The 20,684-nt window shown below is 43.1% G+C and overlaps 2 protein-coding genes across 2 annotated transcripts; both read left to right on the plus strand.

The window, feature by feature from the left end:
* The first annotated feature begins 5,474 nt into the window (after positions 1-5,474).
* LOC123100667 (cortical cell-delineating protein-like) lies at positions 5,475-6,217 on the plus strand. Its single transcript, XM_044522557.1, has one exon. It carries the CDS (start codon positions 5,523-5,525, stop codon positions 5,910-5,912), a length of 390 nt encoding a protein of 129 aa, XP_044378492.1. The 5' UTR covers positions 5,475-5,522; the 3' UTR covers positions 5,913-6,217.
* Positions 6,218-8,502: 2,285 nt separating this feature from the next.
* Positions 8,503-9,503, plus strand: LOC123097190 (cortical cell-delineating protein-like). Its single transcript, XM_044518915.1, has 2 exons — positions 8,503-8,519; positions 9,065-9,503. The coding sequence occupies exons 1-2, from the start codon at positions 8,503-8,505 to the stop codon at positions 9,501-9,503; spliced, it is 456 nt and encodes a 151-aa protein (XP_044374850.1).
* The last annotated feature ends 11,181 nt before the right edge of the window (positions 9,504-20,684 follow it).

Genomic DNA, 20,684 nt, shown 5'->3' on the forward strand with positions numbered 1-20,684 from the left:
AAGATGGTTAAGTTTCCTAACCATAGACATGAGTTGTCATTTGTTTAATGGGATCACATTATTGGAGAATGATGTGATTGACTTGACCCATTCCGTTAGCTTAGCATTTGATCGTTTAGTATATTGCTATTGCTTTCTTCATGACTTATACACGTTCCTATGACTATGAGATTATGCAACTCCCGAATACCGGAGGAACACTTTGTGTGCTACCAAACGTCACAACGTAACTGGGTGATTATAAAGGTGCTCTACTGGTGTCCCCGAGGGTACTTGTTGAGTTGCCATAGATCGAGATTAGGATTTGTCACTCCGATTGTTGGAGAGGTATCTCCGGGCCCTCTCGGTAATGCACATCACTATAAGCCTTGCAAGCAATGTAACTAATGATGATGTATTATGGAACGAGTAAAGAGACTTGCCGGTAACGAGATTGAACTAAGTATTGAGATACCGCCGATCGAATCTCGGGCAAGTAACATACCGATGACAAATGGGTAGTTCTTCAACAGGCAATCACAATAGTTGCTTTTCATATGAATATATTGGTCAAATTTTACAGATCGCAGTATTATAGAAAAGTTACAGCAAATCTAATGATACTATTTTCATTATACAACACTAAAATTTCCCATGCATAGTGTGTTTCAAAGTTGTTCAAGTTTGACTTTTTTATTTCTGGAACAACATGTATTTCCAAATGGGGCAGCATTTTTCTGGGGAAACTAGCAATGGCGTCTTAATCCTACGCTTTATAGTTCCCTAAATTTTATGCTCGAGTGTTGCAAAATAATCTACCTCATTTACTAAATTTATCAATTAAATAGTCTACCTATAGTTTCATTCTAGCACACTTGTGTATTTACAAGGTTTACTGGTTTGTAATTATAGAAATAAAAATATTGCAAAAAGAACTGAAATCCTACCGAGTCAAGTTCCTTTAACACGACCCTCTCTGCTTAAAATCCTCGGTAGAGAAGGGATCCATGGCAAAATTATAGGGAGTTTTTTTATTATGGTACATTGCACTGCAGACTTTTAACTTTAAAGGCACGTTAATTTTCCAAATTCTGTACTTTGTACTACCCAATTAGTGAAGGAGATGAAACTAAGGGTGGCTCGCAAGGCCATGGAAATTTGTTTCATGTCAACCAACGATCAAGTGACAGATGGACGAACGAAGCCGAATTATGCACAACAGCTATGACGGACATCGTTGTTAGCGAATTACACCCTCTATTCCAATGAATAAGGCACACACGCTTTCTAATTGGATCAATAATATATATTGTGGTGACTTCAAAATTATACCACCGAAAACTCCTTTTCAATACGAATTCAACGGTATGGATTTTATCACATTTGATTTCGAATTTATGGTTAAAGTTTAATTTTGGGATGCGTATGCGCCTTATTTGTTGGAATGGAGGGCGGAGTTATGATTGAGGGGAGTGCAAAGATCTGGGAGCTGTATAGGCACACCTAATTAGTCAACTTCTGTGCATGAGGGTAAATCCAAATGAAATCATGCCAGATCTTATAATAGTGTGCCACGCTTGAGTAGAGGAGAGCCATTGGCCATGATATTTCACATATTAATTGGTCTACTATGAGAACCACTGGCCTAATGAGTGAACTTGTGTGCATGAGGGTAGATCCAAATTAAAATTAAACAATATCGTAGTCCCGGATTGTTAGCATCCGATCTTGAGGGACGCAACTACCAATTTAGTGCCACATATGAGGAGAGGAGCCAATGCCCAGCTATATATAGGAGCTCATAGTTGACTTGGCCTGCTACTACCTAATTGAGCTCTGCACATGCATGCCAATAGTGTACGTTCAAAATAACGAGAGCAAGCGGTACATGGCCATGGCGTGCTCCCCAAAAATATCAGCCAATTCCAGCTAGTGCCATGAGGGCACCTGTACTGTAAGCACCGCGTGTGGCTTGTTGTATACTACGTACATAGGTTCAGAGCATCGATCCACAAGGGTACACGATCTGCTTCTGATCTGATCATCAACGCCTACACAACCTCTTGCATCATGTACAATCCGGCTATAAATACCATCCAAAACAACGCGAGGACATACAGCAGTAGAATCACATACACATGTGACTAGGTTCCTCGATCAAAGCTCTAGCAATGGCGCCATCATCCAAGCTCCTCCTCCTGTTCTTTGCCATGGCACTGACGGTCTCCACCGTTCACGGTTGCGGATACAACTGCCCGCCCCTGTCTCCGCCCCCGCCACCACCACCGTTGTACCCGCCGTCGCCACCGCCACCGCCACCGGCGTACCCCCCGCCGCCACCATCACCGTCAACCAGCTATGGCCCGTGCCCGAATCTGCAAGTGTGCGTCAACGTGCTGCACCTGCCGAATCTCAGTCTCGGCTTGTTTGCTAGTGAGTGCTGCCCGCTGCTCTACGGGTAGGTCGAGCTGCAAGCGGTCGCGTGCCTCTGCGACGTCCTCGGCGGTGTCCTCGGACTCCGCCTCGACGTCGTCCTCCTCCTCAACCAGTGCAGCATTACCTGCGAATCCACCTACACCTGCCCGCGCTGATCGATCACCCGTGCACATCTATTCGCTCTTTGCAAGTTTGCGTTCCAGTTCATCTTATATCTCAGTCTCGTGCATACATGCATGCAACAGTGTTCCCTAGGTAGGTAGTACAGGCGTAATCGTAAAAGTGTGTCGTGTTGTGTTGTTGGAATTAGTACTGTACCAGACTTGCATGTATATGTGCATGCATAAGTACGTGGAATAAAAGTACGTTGAAACTCTCTAACAATGTGCTTGTATCATCTGGGATATTCATGCCTTTTTATGATCTGAGATGTCCGGGCTGTGCATGCATGAAAGCTTCTAATTTTCCTTTTCTTTTGATGAAGAAGGATATAATATTACATGAAAACCAAGTGTGGGTGGAAACCGATGCAAACCACTGGGAAACAATGTGTTAAAGTCTCGAAGAAATCTCAAAAGCACCGGATGTTAAAGTGTGATGTTCCATTATCATGAGAAATTCCCAAGTTCAAACACATTGCAATTTACGAGGCATGAAAAAAATTGAAAATCAACATTGAATATTGCCAAAACAGTAAACGTCACGATTAATAGCTGAATTTGTTCTTTTCATAGCTCATAAACCATAATGTGTTTGAACCTGGAATTTCGCATGGCAGCTGACCATCACCCTCTTAACATCCCGGTTTTTTTTGGATTTTTTTAAACTTCCAAACGTGGTTTCCACGAAGTTTTCTTTGAAACTTTATTTCATGTGATTTTCTCTCTTTGAGAAGATGCATGTTCCACTCGTAAGGGCATGTTCAACGCGGGCACCAAAACACTCTCAAATGTTCGGACACTCTTAGACACCAACCACGGACCACCAAATTGGAACGGATCGGTCCGGGCATCCGAAATCCCACAGACCGGCCCCAAATCGAGGGAGCTCTGGGGGAGTCCAGACTTCCACCACAGCGGACTCCGACACCCCAAACCTCACCTAGAGCATGCGGACTTTCACAATCCTACCCTCCTCGTCTTCTCCTGGAGACAGACACCGCCCCAGTAGTCCCCCACCCGACACTCACCATGCCTTGGGACCTCTCCCGCTCTATGCGTCTGCTCGCCTAGGCCTATGCTGCAGCCGCACTCTGCCGGATTCGGGCATCGTCCATGTACCCTCCGCCCATGTCGGCGACATCCATTATGGAGGCCGTGCATAGCAACTGGTCGGTCAAATGCCATAGCGAAATTTCTTGGCGTTGTGGTTTTTTTTTCTTTGATGCAAACACAATGGATAATGACGAGAAGTACGACTAGGTTGAGTTCATGGATTTGCCTTCTTTAGATGAGGAAGATGGGTACGAAACGGAGACGGTGACGGCGTTTCTTGAAGAAACAAAGTGTGGGGAGGAGCTTGTTGTCAACTTCAACGGTTCATTGGTGGGACATCAAGCGTTGAATCACACATGAGCATGTTAATCTGTACGAGGACTATTTTGCCCCTGATGCGCTATTCTAACACTCGAGGCCAAGATTGCATGCACTAAAAATGGAAGAACTTCCCATATACTCAACAAAGGAAATACTAGGGCCATCATAAAATTCCCACCGTCATTATTGAAACATTTGCATCAGAAGACCTCGGGATTTGACACTGTTTCTTTGGCATGCGAGGGTCTCACATGTCACAATGACATCAATCTGCTGCAGTGGTCTGCATTGTTTGCAAGATTGTGTGCGGGCGAAGATCCTACATGTGGGGAGTGGAGAAGGGTAAAAGAAAGATGGCCTAGCTTCCTTGGGACAAGAAGATCCTTCCAAACTACGGGAGGAATGGGTTTCAGAGACATGAGAACTTATAATCAGTCTCTTCTAACCAATCAAGCGTGGAGATTAATCTAGATTCTAGATAGTCTTGTGGCACGGCTACAGATGGAGAAATAGTACCTCAATGAGAACTTGGTTGATACAGTTTTTACAAGAAATGTGTCAGTTGTATGGCACTAGTGCCAGCTGGGGCACTAGGCTTCGGCCTTCCTGTACATCCGATTGGGCCAGGAAATGATGACTACAATGCGAGGCCATGCGGTTCATCTGCTCCTGGGCCTCTCCTACCGCAAATGCTAAAAACTGCTGCTTCTTTGTGCTCGCCTATGGAGATCGACATGGTGGACCGGCGCAATTATTGTGTGCAATAGAGGTTTTGCGGTTTTCGGAAGCTTCTATGGAGCGGTTCATGCAACCTTCTATAGGTTTTGGTTTTGGGAAGATTCCATGACGTTTCTATTTTTTGTGTTTTTCTTTATCTTTTTTCTTCTATTTATTTTTTAAAATACATGTCTACTTTTTTACTACACATTGAACAGTTGATGCATGTTGAAAAAATTTCAAATACACGATGAACATTTATTTGAGATTTCAAATACATATTGAGCATTTTCTTTAAAAACCAGTGCCTGGATAAGTGTCCACACCAACGACCATGCATGTATAAGCCAAAGCTAGCTATGGAACATCTATAGTTGACTTCCGCTGCTCTCCAAATAATATGCATGTGCTATACGTGTCCATGCATGGTACCCAACGAACTTAGCAACTACAACATGCATGGCCATGGCAGAAAAGTCATCACACAGTATATCTTCAGCGCATTCCAGCCACTAGTATACCGCTATTCTGTGTGCGGAGCTTGTTTGAAAATACGCATGCCCATCAAGTATTGAAAAATCGCCGGGCGTATATCTCGCTCTAAACATTTTGTTGGCTAGCGCATCAGGATACACGTACGTCGATGAATTTTGTTATAGTTTACGTTAAGTTGTAGAATCAAACTCGAACGATCGATCATGGGATCAACACACTTGCATCAATAAGGGTAAGGGTAGTCGTACGTATGTGCAACCGGGCTATAAATACAACCTCCCACACAGCCCAAACGCACAACACCTACAAGCCCTTCCCATCTATTGTAAGCCTTGCTTCCTGTCGACCAAAGCTTTAGCAATGGCGCCATTGACCAAGCTCTTCCTCCTACTCCTGGGCCTAAACTTGATGGTCACCGCTGTGCATGGTGGCTGCGGACCCCACTGCCCGACCCCGACCCCACCACCACCTCCATCGACCAACGGCGGCACGTGCCCGATCGACACGCTGAAGCTGGGCGTGTGTGCCACCGTGCTGAACCTGGTGAAGCTCGGGCTCGGCGTGCCGCCCAACGAGCGGTGCTGCCCGCTGCTGGCCGGTCTGGCCGACCTTGACGCCGCTGTGTGCCTCTGCACCGCCATCAGGGCCAAGGTCCTCGGCGTCATCAACCTTAACGTCCCCGTCGACCTCGTCCTCCTACTCAACCAGTGCCACAAGACCTGCCCGCCCGGCTTCACCTGCCCGCTCTGATCAATCGACGTACTTGTCCAAGCATGCCATGCTGCGTACACATGCCATGCATGCAGCTTTCTACATATTACTACAGTTTGTGTTTCAGTTCATCTATATGTCTCGTGCATGCCTAAGTTCCCTGTCATGCATTAGCATTATGCATGCATGCAGTGATCATTTCGTGTAAGTGCGTGAAAGTGTGTGATGTTGTGGTGTCCAAATAAATGACCCACCTAATCAGGGGTTTGTATCATCATGTGAAATACTGTACCGGCTATATGCCCCTGGCATGTATCATCTGAAATATGTTGCAGTTGTGTTAACTTGAGCTGTGTGTTATATATATTCTGCCCGTCATCGTCCACTCCAAAAACATATACTCTCTCCGTTCCACAATATAAAACCAACATTCTTAAGTTTAAGATCAAAGAGGCATATAGCTTTTTGACAAGTCAAACCTCACAAACTTTGACCAAGTTTGTGGAGAAAAACATTTACATATGGAATGCCAAACATATATCATTAGATTCATCATAAGACGTAGATTCATATTTTATATATTTGGTATGGTAGATATAAATAGTTTCCTCTATATACTTGGTCAAAGTTTGTAATCTTTGACTTTTCAGAAGAAAAAAACTATACGCACTACATTATAGAAGGGAGGGAGTACAAGCACCTAGATCAAAGTCAACTCTATGTTTTATATGGATCATAGGAAGAGAAAAAGAAATAAATCGGATCAAGGGTGAATTAATTTAGTATTGACGAGACTTTATCGCCAACGACGTGCGATACATGGCAAGGGAGCTGTAATGCGAGAGCATGCAACAGCAATCTTTGTATTTTTTTTGGGTAACAACGATCTTTGTATCGGCCATGCAGTTCATATCATCCTTACATGCAGTTACGAACCCAGAAACTTCTCGAAGCATATTTAAAATGTTTAGAGTTGCATTTTCCTTATATGGAAGTCATTGCAAAAGAAGAGGAAGCTGCTTATGGCTTGGTGCAATCTTAGGCAGGAGAGTGTTCTTTTGTGTTGCATAGCGCGTTTTCCTTCTTGTGTATCGGTCAAACTGGTTTGTGCAATTCAAAATGCTAGATGAAGTGGGCCGAAAGTGAGCCTGAGTTGAGCTAAGCACGTGGCCGGTTTTATTTAATGTGTGGGATTGCAGTTTTATATTGGCCACCACGACTTAGGCTGGGCATTCATAAATTAGCTACAAAATAATATTGGTATACTTGCATGAATGCACGTCAAGAATTCATCATGGAAAATCCTACTCTAAAATCATTGTTGTTTTTGTAATATACATAATTGTTTTTTAGGATCATATATATAATGGTTGTGGCTACAAGGCGAGAAAAGGTGATAAAATCCCAGTCTAACGTTGGAAGAAGATCGGAATGTACCCCTAGGGGTGAAAACAAAGAGAATACAAGTCTTCCAGATTTCCCCTGAGTAAAGTAAAAAAGTCCTTCATTATTATTGGTTGTCTTCCGCAACTCCTTTCCCTGCTCAAACATTTTCATCTCAAATCAGGTTGTTCTTTAGCATCCACGACTTCATATCAAGGATAGCGGGCATATTGCCCGAAGATCGCAATACGTGGCTGATGTTTGGGTGTCATTTTTTGCATATTCCTTTGTCTTATTTTTTCCTTTAAACATTTTTTTATGTTTTGCTTTGTCCACCTTTTATTTGCACTTATGCTTACTTTGTTCATTTTCTGTTTTTCTTTTATTTTTGGAAAATACATGAATATATATTAACCGGACAGGTGCTCAGCTCAACTAAGGCTCACTTTCAAACTAACATTAACATTTGTTTCTGAAACCTATTAAATAAAAAAATACTTTCTAAAAGTGAAAATATTACTAGATGTGCTACAATATTAAGCATTAAGGATGTGTCAAGGCTTCCCGCCAAAAAATGAAATGATCTGTCAAGGCCAGTGCCCACTATCCTTCGCATAAAATGCTTAATAGGATGACTCATTCATCCTTGCATGCACTAGAAATTTGTTAGCTACAAATTAGCCCATCGAAAAATAAAGCTAGATTCATCCTTGTATAAACTAGTAATTAGTAAGTTTGCTACAGACTAAACACAGTGTGGGTCTTTGCATACAACAAACAATGCACTCATTTATTTTACCTAGACAAGAAGCTCAATAGCGGCATACAGCATTTCCATGAGTAGAGAGCATATGATTTCACTTTTACTAAATCTCAAGTGTTCTAATACTTTTAAGGTATTGATTACCTAAAATGGCATACTATTACCTAACATAAAAGTTTAGTACTCAATGTGCGCATTTTTGCCGGAAAGTACGATAAGTGTAGGTGTTGATCCAAAGATTGAAAGATGACTGAAATATAAATATATTATAGACAATTGAAAAATAGAAAATTAGTAATTTCTTCACGCGCCCTTGTTCACACAGCAGCCTAGTTCCATCACATGAATATTGTAAGCTTGTTTTTTTTTTTGCGGCGACATTGTAAACTAGCTACTACAACAGTGTATAGTAGACATCTCTGCGCTGCTAGTAGCTTGCATGTGCATGCATGGCCACATCGTAATCTCCTATATTTTCCTCCCATGACCCTCAAGATCAGGTTATGTGCCAGCTCGTAGCGCTGCCATGCATATATATTCCTTTGTCCTATCCTACGTATGCCCTCAAGATTACAGCTAAATTTGCAAACCCATCAAACATACCTCATGACGCAGGTCTATGGTTTTTGCTCGTTAGCAAACAAATTAAGCTCCAATAATGGTACACTAGTGGTTGTACATATTTTTCGCAAATTACGGCAAGAGTCAAACTCGATATATCATGACGTGCTTGCACTTGTTGCACTATGCACACTACTCCCTCCGTTCCTAAATATAAGTCTTTTTAGACATTTTAAATGGACTACAACATATGAATGTGTGTAGACATATTTTGAAGTGCATATTCTCACTCATTTTGCTCTGTACGTAATCACTTGTTGGAATCTCTAAAAAGACTTATATTTGAGATCGGAGGGAGTATATCGAAGCATATAAATACCGCCCCATGCAAACCAAAAAAAGCATCACAAGCTAGCAAGCCCAACTACCTCAGCCACAAGCCTAGCCAGTACACTCTAGCTGGCTTCTTGCCTCATTAACATAGCAATGGCCCCGTCCAAGGTCGCCTCTTCCTCGCCCTGAACCTGGTCCTCGTGGCAGCCACGCATGGCTGCGGGTCGTACTGCGGCAACACACCGGCCGTCCCAATGCCAGCCCCGCCGATCGCCGTGCCCCCGCCGGTCGTCCCGGTCCCGACCCCTCCGACGACCGGAAGCAGCAGCGGCACCTGCTCGATCAATACACTGAAGCTGAAGGCGTGCGGCAACGTACTCAACCTGCTAAAGCTCAACCTCGGCGTGCCGACGAGCGAGGACTGCTGCCCACTGCTCGGCGGGCTCGCCGACCTCGACGCCGCAGTGTGCCTCTACACCGCCATCAAGGCCAACGTTCTCGGCATCAAGCTCAACGTCCCCGTCGACCTCGTGCTCCTCCTCAACCAGTGCGGCAAGACCTGCCCCGCTGACTTCACCTGCCCCAGCTGATCCACCGATCATCTATCGATGGATGCATCACAAACCATATGCATCATCGTCATCGTACTCGTCACTGCTTTGCATGTCATACGCATGCACCTACGTATTTTTTCCTGTTCCAGTTCCGGTATATGTTGCTCGTGCATGCATGCATGCATGCTTACGTCTTCATTTCTTCCAGTGACTGCTTATAAGTTTGTCGTCCATCATTTTTTTTTGCGGAGTGTCGTCCATCATTGTATCCGGGTGTGATATCTAAATGCATGGTTCGCATATTTGTAATATATATGATATACATATTTTTACACGTATGTGGAATAAAGTGATTCAAGTTCTGTTAACTCGAACCGTGATATATTGCCAGCTTGTACGCACACATTATTGCATGAATGACGATCTGATCCACATGTTGTATCTGATCATGGCCTCTCTTCTTTGCTTTTGCAAGTTACAACCGCAGTAACATGCCTGGCATGTTTTTATTTGTTACGCTAATGCCGCACCACAAAGAACCATGCATCTGCAAAACAGAAGGATGGTGTGGATAACATAATCATGGGATCTATAAACTGTACTATAAATATTTTGCAGGGTAGAGCAAGTAACTTTTATTTGAACGAGGTATCTGTGATGTTGCGACACTCTAAATTTTGTCATTGTAATAATTTGAATCAAAAAATTTCTACAGAATTTCACGCCAAACTAGAAATGGCTGACCTGATCGGTTTTGACAATAGGGTCTCACGCAACAGGTCAACCTAAAATCTGGCTCACAGTGTTGAGAAAATAAAATATGGCTCCCAGAACATCACAATGACGGTAAACCGAAATGTATTCTATACACACACATGAATGTACTGTGTTATTACCGAAGTCATTTAACGTCGTCTAGCTAGTTAAATCCCAGCAGGAAGAAGCATTTACCTGGTTGGGGTGCTCATACATCTAATAATCTATATTTATGAATAGCTACCAAACATATGATCCAAATATATTGGTACACACGAATGTATGTATTATACATATGAATATTTATTTATCTTGGGCATCATATGATTTTATGAGCATGTAATTTGTGGATCCTTAGAATTGGGACTAAGTTGAAAAGAATGATATTATAGAAAAGTTACAGCAAATCTAATGATATTATTTTCATTATACAACACTAAAATTTCCCATGCATAGTGTGTTTCAAAGTTGTTCAAGTTTGACTTTTTTATTTCTGTAACATGTATTTCCAAATGGGGCAGCATTTTTCTGGGGAAACTAGCAATGGCGTCTTAATCCTACGCTTTATAGTTCCTTAAATTTTATGCTCGAGTGTTGCAAAATAATCTACCTCATTTACTAAATTTATCAATTAAATAGTCTACCTGTAGTTTCATTCTAGCACACTTGTGTATTTATAAGGTTTACTGGTTTGTAATTATAGAAATAAAAATATTGCAAAAAGAACTGAAAACCTACCGAGTCAAGTTCCTTTAACATGGCCCTCTCTACTGAAAATCCTCGGTAGAGAAGGGATCCATGGCAAAATTATAGGGACTTTTTTTTACTATGGTACATTGCACTGCAGACATTTAACTTTAAAGGCACGTTAATTTTCCAAATTCTGTACTTTGAACTACCCAATTAGTGAAGGAGATGAAACTAAGGGTGGCTCGCAAGGCCATGGAAATTTGGTTCATGTCAACCAACGATCAAGTGACAGATGGACGAACGAAGCCGAATTATGCACAACAGCTATGACGGACATCTTTGTTAGAGAATTACACCCTCTATTCCAATGAATAAGGCACACACACTTTCTAATTGGATAAATAATATATATTGTGGTGACTTCAAAATTATACCACCGAAAACTCGTTTTCAATACGAATTCAAAGGTATGGATTTTATCACATATAATTCACATTTGATTTCGAATTTATGGTTAAAGTTTAATTTTGGGATGCGTATGCGCCTTATTTGTTGGAATGGAGGGCGAAGTTATGATTGAGGGGAGTGCAAAGATCTGGGAGCTGTATAGGCACACCTAATTAGTCAACTTCTGTGCATGAGGGTAAATCCAAATGAAATCATGCCAGATCATATAATAGTGTGCCAGGCTTGAGTAGAGGAGAGCCATTGGCTATGATATTTCACATATTAATTGGTCTACTATGAGACCCACTGGCCTAATGAGTCAACTTGTGTGCATGAGGGTAGATCCAAATTAAAATTAAACCATATCGTAGTCCCGGATTGTTAGCATCCGATCTTGAGGTACGCAACTACCAATTTAGTGCCACATATGAGGAGAGGAGCCAATGCCCAGCTATATAGAGGAGCACATAGTTGACTTGGCCTGCTACTACCTAATTGAGCTCTGCACATGCATGCCAATAGTGTACGTTCACAATAACGAGAGCAAGCGGTACATGGCCATGGCGTGCTCCCCAAAAATATCAGCCAATTCCAGCTAGTGCCGTGAGGGCACCTGTACTGTAAGAACCACGTGTGGCTTGTTGTAAACTACGTACATAGGTTCAGAGCATCGATCCACAAGGGTACACGATCTACTTCTGATCTGATCATCAACGCCTACACAACCTCTTGCATCATGTACAATCCGGCTATAAATACCATCCAAAACAACCCGAGGACATACAGCAGTGCAATCACATACACATGTGACTAGGTTCCTCGATCAAAGCTCTAGCAATGGCGCCATCGTCCAAGCTCGCCCTCCTGCTCCTTGCCATGGCACTGACGGTCTCCACCGTTCACGGTTGCGGATACAACTGCCCGCCCCTGTCTCCGCCCCCGCCACCACCACCGTTGTACCCGCCGCCATCACCGCCGCCGTCGCCACCGCCACCGCCACCGGCGTACCCCCCGCCGCCACCATCACCGTCAACCAGCTATGGCTCGTGCCCGAATCTGCAAGTGTGCCTCAACATGCTGCACCTACCGAATCTCAGTCTCCGCTTGTTTGCCAGTGAGTGCTGCCCGCTGCTCTACGGGTTGGTCGAGCTGCAAGCGGCCGCGTGCCTCTGCGACGTCCTCGGCGGTGTCCTCGGACTCCGCCTCGACGTCGTCCTCCTCCTCAACCAGTGCAGCATTCCCTGCGAATCCACCTACACCTGCCCGCGCTGATCGATCACCCGTGCACATCTATTTGCTCTTTGCAAGTTTGCGTTCCAGTTCATCTTATATCTCAGTCTCGTGCATACATGCATGCAACAATGTTCCCTAGGTAGGTAGTACATGCGTAATCGTAAAAGTGTGTCGTGTTGTGTTGTTGGAATTAATACTGTACCAGACTTGCATGTATATGTGCATGCATAAGTACGTGGAATAAAAGTACGTTGAAACTCTCTAACAATGTGCTTGTATCATCTGGGATATTCATGCCTTTTTATGATCTGAGATATCCGGGCTATGCATGCATAAAAGCTTCTAATTTTCCTTTTCTTTTGATGAAGAAGGATATAATATTACATGAAAACCAACTGTGGGTGGAACCGATGCAAACCACTGGGAAACAATGTGTTAAAGTCTCGAAGAAATCTCAAAAGCACGGGATGTTAAAGTGTGATGTTCCATTATCATGAGAAATTCCCAAGTTCAAACACATTGCAATTTACGAGGCATGAAAAAAAATTGAAAATCAACATTGAATATTGCCAAACAGTAAACGTCACCATTAATAGCTGAATTTGTTCTTTTCATAGCTCATAAACCATAATGTGTTTGAACCTGGAATTTCGCATGGCAGCAGTGAAGGAAATATGCCCTATAGGTAATAATAAAGTTGTTATTTATATTTCCTTATATCATGATAAATGTTTATTATTCATTCTAGAATTGTATTAACCGAAAACTTAGTACATGTGTGAATACATAGACAAACAGAGCGTCACTAGTATGCCTCTACTTGACTAGCTCGTTGAATCAAAGATGGTTAAGTTTCCTAACCATAGACATGAGTTGTCATTTGATTAATGGGATCACATTATTAGAGAATGATGTGATTGACTTGACCCATTCCGTTTGCTTAGAATTTGATCGTTTAGTATATTGCTATTGCTTTCTTCATGACTTATACATGTTCCTATGACTATGAGATTATGCAACTCCCGAATACCGGAGGAACACTTTGTGTGCTACCAAACGTCACAACGTAACTGGGTGATTATAAAGGTGCTCTACTGGTGTCTCCGAGGGTACTTGTTGAGTTGGCATAGATCGAGATTAGGATTTGTCACTCCGATTGTTAGAGAGGTATCTCCGGGCCCTCTCGGTAATGCACATCACTATAAGCCTTGCAAGCAATGTAACTAATGAGTTAGTTGCGGGATGATGGATTATGGAACGAGTAAAGAGACTTGCCGGTAACGAGATTGAACTAGGTATTGAGATACCGACGATCGAATCTCCGGCAAGTAACATACCGATGACAAAGGGAGCAACGTATGTTGTTATGCGGTTTGACCGATAAAGATCTTTGTAGAATATGTAGGAGCCAATATGAGCATCCAGGTTCCGCTATTGGTTATTGACCGGAGACGTGTCTCGGTCATGTCTACATAGTTCTCGAACCCGTAGGGTCCGCACGCTTAACGGTCGGTGACGATCGGTAATATGAGTTTATGTATTTTGATGTACCGAAGGTAGTTCGGAGTCCCAGATATGATCACGGACATGACGAGGAGTCTCGAAATGGTCGAGACATAAAGATTGATATATTGGATGACTATGTTTGGACTTCGGAAGGGTTCCGGGCAAGTTCGGACAAATACCGGAGTACCGGGGGGTTACCGGAACCCTCCATTGAGTGTAATGGGCCTATTGGGCCTTAGTGGAGAAGAGGAGGGGCGGCCAAGGCAGGCCGCGCACCCCCTCCCCCTCTAGTATGAATTGCACAAGGAAGGGGGGGCGCCCCCCTTTTTCCTTCCCCCTCTCTCCTCCTTCCTTCCCTCCTACTCCTACTCTTGGAACGGGGGGGGGGGGGATCCTACTCCCGGTGGGAGTAGGACTCCTCTAGGGCACGCCATAGGAGGGCCGGCCCTCCCCCTCCTCCACTCCTTTATATACGGGGAGGGGGACACCCCATAGACAGACAAGTTGATCAGTTGATCTTTTAGCCATGTGCGGTGCCCCCTCCACCATAATCCACCTCGGTCATATCGTAGCAGTGCTTAGGCGAAGCCCTGCGTCGGTAGCTTCATCAACACCGTCATCACGCCGTCGTGCTGACGGAACACTCCCTCGAAGCTCTACTGGATCGTGAGTTCGAGGGATGTCACCGAGCTGAACGTGTGCAAATCGCGGAGGTGTCGTACGTTCGGTACTAGGATCAGTCAATCGTGAAGACATACGACTACATCAACCATGTTGTCATAACGCTTCTGCTTACGGTCTACGAGGGTACGTGGACGATACTCTCCCCTCTCGTTGCTATGCATCACCATGATCTTGCGTGTGCGTAGGAATTTTTTTGAAATTACTACGTTCCCCAACAGTGGCATCCGAGCCAGGTTTATGCGTAGATGTTATATGCACGAGTAGAACACAAGTGAGTTTTGGCCAATACAAGTCATACTTCTTACCAGCATGTCATACTTTGATTCGGCGGTATTGTTGGATGAAGCGGCCCGGACCGACATTACGCGTATGCTTACGCGAGACTGGTTCTACCAACGTGCTTCGCACACAGGTGGCTGGCCGGTGTCAGTTTCTCCAACTTTAGTTGAATCGAGTGTGGCTACGCCCGGTCCTTGAGAAGGTTAAAACAGCACATACTTTACGAAATATCGTTGTGGTTTTGATGCGTAGGTAAGAACGGTACTTGCTCAGCCTGTAGCAGCCACGTAAAACTTGCAACAGCAAAGTAGAGGACGTCTAACTTATTTTTCAGGGCATGCTGTGATGTGATATGGTCAAGACATGATGCTAAATTTTATTGTATGAGATGATCATGTTTTGTAACGGAGTTATCGGCAACTGGCAGGAGCCACATGGTTGTCGCTTTATTGTATGAAATGCAATCGCCATGTAATTGCTTTACTTTATCACTAAGCGGTAGCGATAGTCGTAGAAGCAATAGTTGGGGAGACGACAACGACGCTACGATGGAGATCAAGGTGTCACGCCGGTGACGATGGTGATCATGACGGTACTTTGGAGATGGAGATCAAAGACACAAGATGATGATGGCCATATCATATCACTTATATTGATTGCATGTGATGTTTGTCTTTTATGCATCTTATTTTGCTTAGATCGACGGTAGCATTATAAGATGATCTCTCACTAAACTTCAAGGTATAAGTGTTCTCCCTGAGTATGCACCGTTGCGAAAGTTCGTCGTGTCGAGACACCACGTGATGATCGGGTGTGATAAGCTCTACATTCACATACAACGGGTGTAAGTCAGTTTTGCAACCGCAGAATACTCGGGTTAAACTTGACGAGCCTAGCATATGCAGATATGGCCTCGGAACACTGAGACCGAAAGGTCGAGCGTGAATCATATAGTAGATATGATCAACATAGTGATGTTCACCATTGAAAACTACTTCATCTCATGTGATGATCGGACATGGTTTAGTTGATATGGATCACGTGATCACTTAGATGATTAGAGGGATGTCTATCTAAGTGGGAGTTCTTAAGTAATTTGATTAATTGAACTTTAATTTATCATGAACTTAGTACCTGATAGTATTTTGCATGTTCTATGTTGTTGTAGATAGATAGCCCGTGCAGTTGTTCCGTTGAATTTTAATGCGTTCCTTGATAAAGCAAAGTTGAAAGATGATGGTAGCAATTACATGGACTGGGTCCGTAACTCGAGGATTATCCTCATTGCTGCACAGAAGAATTACGTCCTGGAAGCACCGCTAGGTGCCAAACCCGCTGTAGGAGCAACGCCAGATGTTAGGAACGTCTGGCAGAGCAAAGCTGATGACTACTCGATAGTTCAGTGTGCCATGCTTTACAGCTTAGAACCGGGACTTCAACGACGTTTTGAACGTCATGGAGCATATGGGATGTTCGAGGAGTTGAAGTTAATATTTCAAGCAAATGCCCGGATTGAGAGATATGAAGTCTCCAATAATTTCTACAGCTACAAGATGGAGGAGAATAGTTCTGTCAGTGAGCATATACTCAAAATGTCTGGGTATAACAATCACTTGATTCAACTGGGAGTTAATCTTCCGGATGATAGTGTCATTGACAGAATTCTTCAATCACTGCCACCAAGCTACAAGAGCTTCGTGATGAACTATAATATGCAAGGGATGGATAAGACAATTCCCGAGCTCTTCGCGATGCTAAAGGCTGCAGAGGTAGGAATCAAGAAGGAGCATCAAGTGTTGATGGTCAACAAGACCGCCAGTTTCAAGAAAAAGGGTAAAGGGGAGAAGGGGAACTTTAAGAAGAACAGCAAGCAAGTTGCTGCTCAAGTGAAGAAGCCCAAGTCTGGACCTAAGCCTGAGACTGAGTGCATCTACTGCAAAGGGACTGGTCACTGGAAGCGGAACTGCCCCAAGTATTTGGCGGATAAGAATGATGGCAAGGTGAACAAAGGTATATGTGATATACATATTATTGATGTGTACCTTACTAATGCTCGCAGTAGCACCTGGGTATTTGATACTAGTTCTGTTGCTAATATTTGCAACTCGAAACAGGGACTACGGATTAAGCAAAGATTGGCTAAGGACAAGGTGATGATGCGCCTGGGAAATGGTTCCAAAGTCGATGTGATCGCGGTCGGCACGTTACCTCTACATCTACCTTCGGGATTAGTTTTAGACCTGAATAATTGTTATTGGGTGCCAGCGTTGAGCATGAACATTATATCTGGATCATGTTTGATGCGAGACAGTTATTCATTTAAATCTGAGAATAATGGTTGTTCTATTTATATGAGTAATATCTTTTATGGTCATGCACCCTTCAAGAGTGGTCTATTTTTGATGAATCTCGATAGTAGTGATACACATATTAATAATATTGAAGCCAAAAGATGCAGAGTTGATAATGATAGTGCAACTTATTTGTGGCACTGCCGTTTAGGTCATATTGGTGTAAAGCGCATGAAGAAACTCCATTCTAATGGACTTTTGGAATCACGTGATTATGAATCACTTGGTACTTGCAAACCATGCCTCATGGGCAAGATGACTAAAATGCCGTTCTCCGAAACAATGGAGCGAGCAATAGATTTGTGGGAAATCATACATACTGATGTATGTGGTCCAAAGAATGTTGAGGCTCGCGGCGGGTATCATTATTTTCTCACCTTCACAGATGATTTGAGCAGATATGGGTATATCTACTTAATGAAACATAAGTCTGAAACATTTGAAAAGTTCAAAGAATTTCAGAGTAACGTGGAAAATCATCGTAACAAGAAAATAAAGTTTCTACGATCCGATCATGGAGGAGAATATTTGAGTTACGAGTTTGGTCTTCATTTGAAACAATGCGGAATAGTTTCGCAACTCATGCAACCCGGAACACCACAGCGTAATGGTGTGTCCGAACGTCGTAATCGTACTTTACTAGATATGGTGCAATCTATGATGTCTCTTACTGATTTACCGCTATTGTTTTGGGGTTATGCTTTAGAGACGGCTGCATTCACGTTAAATAGGGCACCATCTAAATCCGTTGAGACGACGCCTTATGAACTGTGGTTTGGCAAGAAACCAAAGTTGTCGTTTCTTAAAGTTTGGGGCTTCGATGCTTATGTGAAAAAGCTTCAACCTGATAAGCTCGAACCCAAATTGGAGAAATGTGTCTTCATAGGATACCCAAAGGAGACTGTTGGGTACACCTTCTATCACAGATCCGAAGGCAAGACATTCGTTGCTAAGAATGGATCCTTTCTAGAGAAAAAGTTTCTCTCGAAAGAAGTGAGTGGGAGGAAAGTAGAACTTGATGAGGTAACTGTACCTGCTCCCTTATTGGAAAGTAGTTCATCACAGAAATATGTTCCTGTGACTCCTACACCAATTAGTGAGGAAGCTAATGATGATGATCATGTAACTTCAGTTCAAGTTACTACCAAACCTCGTAGGTCAACCAGAGTAAGATCCGCACCGGAGTGGTATGGTAATCCTGTTCTGGAGGTCATGTTACTTGACCATGACGAACCTACGAACTATGAGGAAGCGATGATGAGCCCAGATTCCGCAAAATGGCTTGAGGCCATGAAATCTGAGATGGGATCCATGTATGAGAACAAAGTGTGGACTTTGGTTGACTTGCCCGATGATCGGCAAGCCATCGAGAATAAATGGATCTTCAAGAAGAAGACTGACGCTGACGGTAATGTTACTGTCTACAAAGCTCGACTTGTTGCGAAAGGTTTTCGACAAGTTCAAGGAGTTGACTACGATGAGACTTTCTCACCCGTAGCGATGCTTAAGTCCGTCCGAATCATGTTAGCAATTGCCGCATTTTATGATTATGAAATTTGGCAAATGGATGTAAAGACTGCATTCCTGAATGGATTTCTGGAAGAAGAGTTGTATATGATGCAACCTGAAGGTTTTATCGATCCAAAGGATGCTAACAAAGTGTGCAAGCTCCAGCGATCCATTTATGGACTGGTGCAAGCATCTCGGAGTTGGAATAAATGTTTTGATAGTGTGATCAAAGCATATGGTTTTATACAGACTTTTGGAGAAGCCTGTATTTACAAGAAAGTGAGTGGGAGCTCTGTAGCATTTCTAATATTATATGTGGATGACATATTGTTGATTGGAAATGATATAGAATTTCTGGATAGCATAAAAGGATACTTGAATAAGAGTTTTTCAATGAAAGACCTCGGTGAAGCTGCTTATATATTGGGCATCAAGATCTATAGAGATAGATCAAGACGCTTAATTGGACTTTCACAAAGCACATACCTTGATAAAGTTTTGAAGAAGTTCAAAATGGATCAAGCAAAGAAAGGGTTCTTGCCTGTGTTACAAGGTGTGAAGTTGAGTCAGACTCAATGCCCGACCACTGCAGAAGATAGAGAGAAAATGAAAGGTGTTCCCTATGCTTCAGCCATAGGCTCTATCATGTATGCAATGTTGTGTACCAGACCTGATGTGTGCCTTGCTATTAGTTTAGCAGGGAGGTACCAAAGTAATCCAGGAGTGGATCACTGGACAGCGGTCAAGAACATCCTGAAATACCTGAAAAGGACTAAGGATATGTTTCTCGTTTATGGAGGTGACAAAGAGCTCGTCGTAAATGGTTACGTCGATGCAAGCTTTGACACTGATCCGGATGACTCTAAGTCACAAACCGGATACGTGTTTATATTGAACGGTGGAGCTGTCAGTTGGTGCAGTTCTAAACAAAGCGTCGTGGCGGGATCTACGTGTGAAGCGGAGTACATAGCTGCTTCGGAAGCAGCAAATGAAGGAGTCTGGATGAAGGAGTTCATATCCGATCTAGGTGTCATACCTAGTGCATCGGGTCCAATGAAAATCTTTTGTGACAATACTGGTGCAATTGCCTTGGCAAAGGAATCCAGATTTCACAAGAGAACCAAGCACATCAAGAGACGCTTCAATTCCATCCGCGATCAAGTCAAGGAGGGAGACATAGAGATTTGCAAGATACATACGGATCTGAATGTTGCAGACCCGTTGACTAAGCCTCTCTCACGAGCAAAACATGATCAGCACCAAGACTCCATGGGTGTTAGAATCATTACTGTGTAATCTAGATTATTGACTCTAGTGCAAGTGGGAGACTGAAGGAAATATGCCCTAGAGGCAATAATAAAGTTGTTATTTATATTTCCTTATATCATGATAAATGTTTATTATTCATGCTAGAATTGTATTAACCGGAAACTTAGTACATGTGTGAATACAGAGACAAACAGAGCGTCACTAGTATGCCTCTACTTGACTAGCTCGTTGAATCAAAGATGGTTAAGTTTCCTAACCATAGACATGAGTTGTCATTTGATTAACGGGATCACATCATTAGAGAATGATGTGATTGACTTGACCCATTCCGTTAGCTTAGCATTTGATCGTTTAGTATATTGCTATTGCTGTCTTCATGACTTATACATGTTCCTATGACTATGAGATTATGCAACTCCCGTACCGGAGGAACACTTTGTGTGCTACCAAATATCACAATGTGACTGGGTGACTATAAAGGTGCTCTACAGGT

This window comes from Triticum aestivum, chromosome 4D (assembly GCF_018294505.1).
Source record: "Triticum aestivum cultivar Chinese Spring chromosome 4D, IWGSC CS RefSeq v2.1, whole genome shotgun sequence".
In the NCBI taxonomy this organism is placed as follows: Eukaryota; Viridiplantae; Streptophyta; class Magnoliopsida; order Poales; family Poaceae; genus Triticum; species Triticum aestivum.

Coding starts and splice junctions, on each gene's coding strand:
- LOC123100667 (XM_044522557.1), top strand. CDS start 5,523: ATGGCGCCATTGACCAAGCTCTTCCTCCTACTCCTGGGCCTAAACTTG.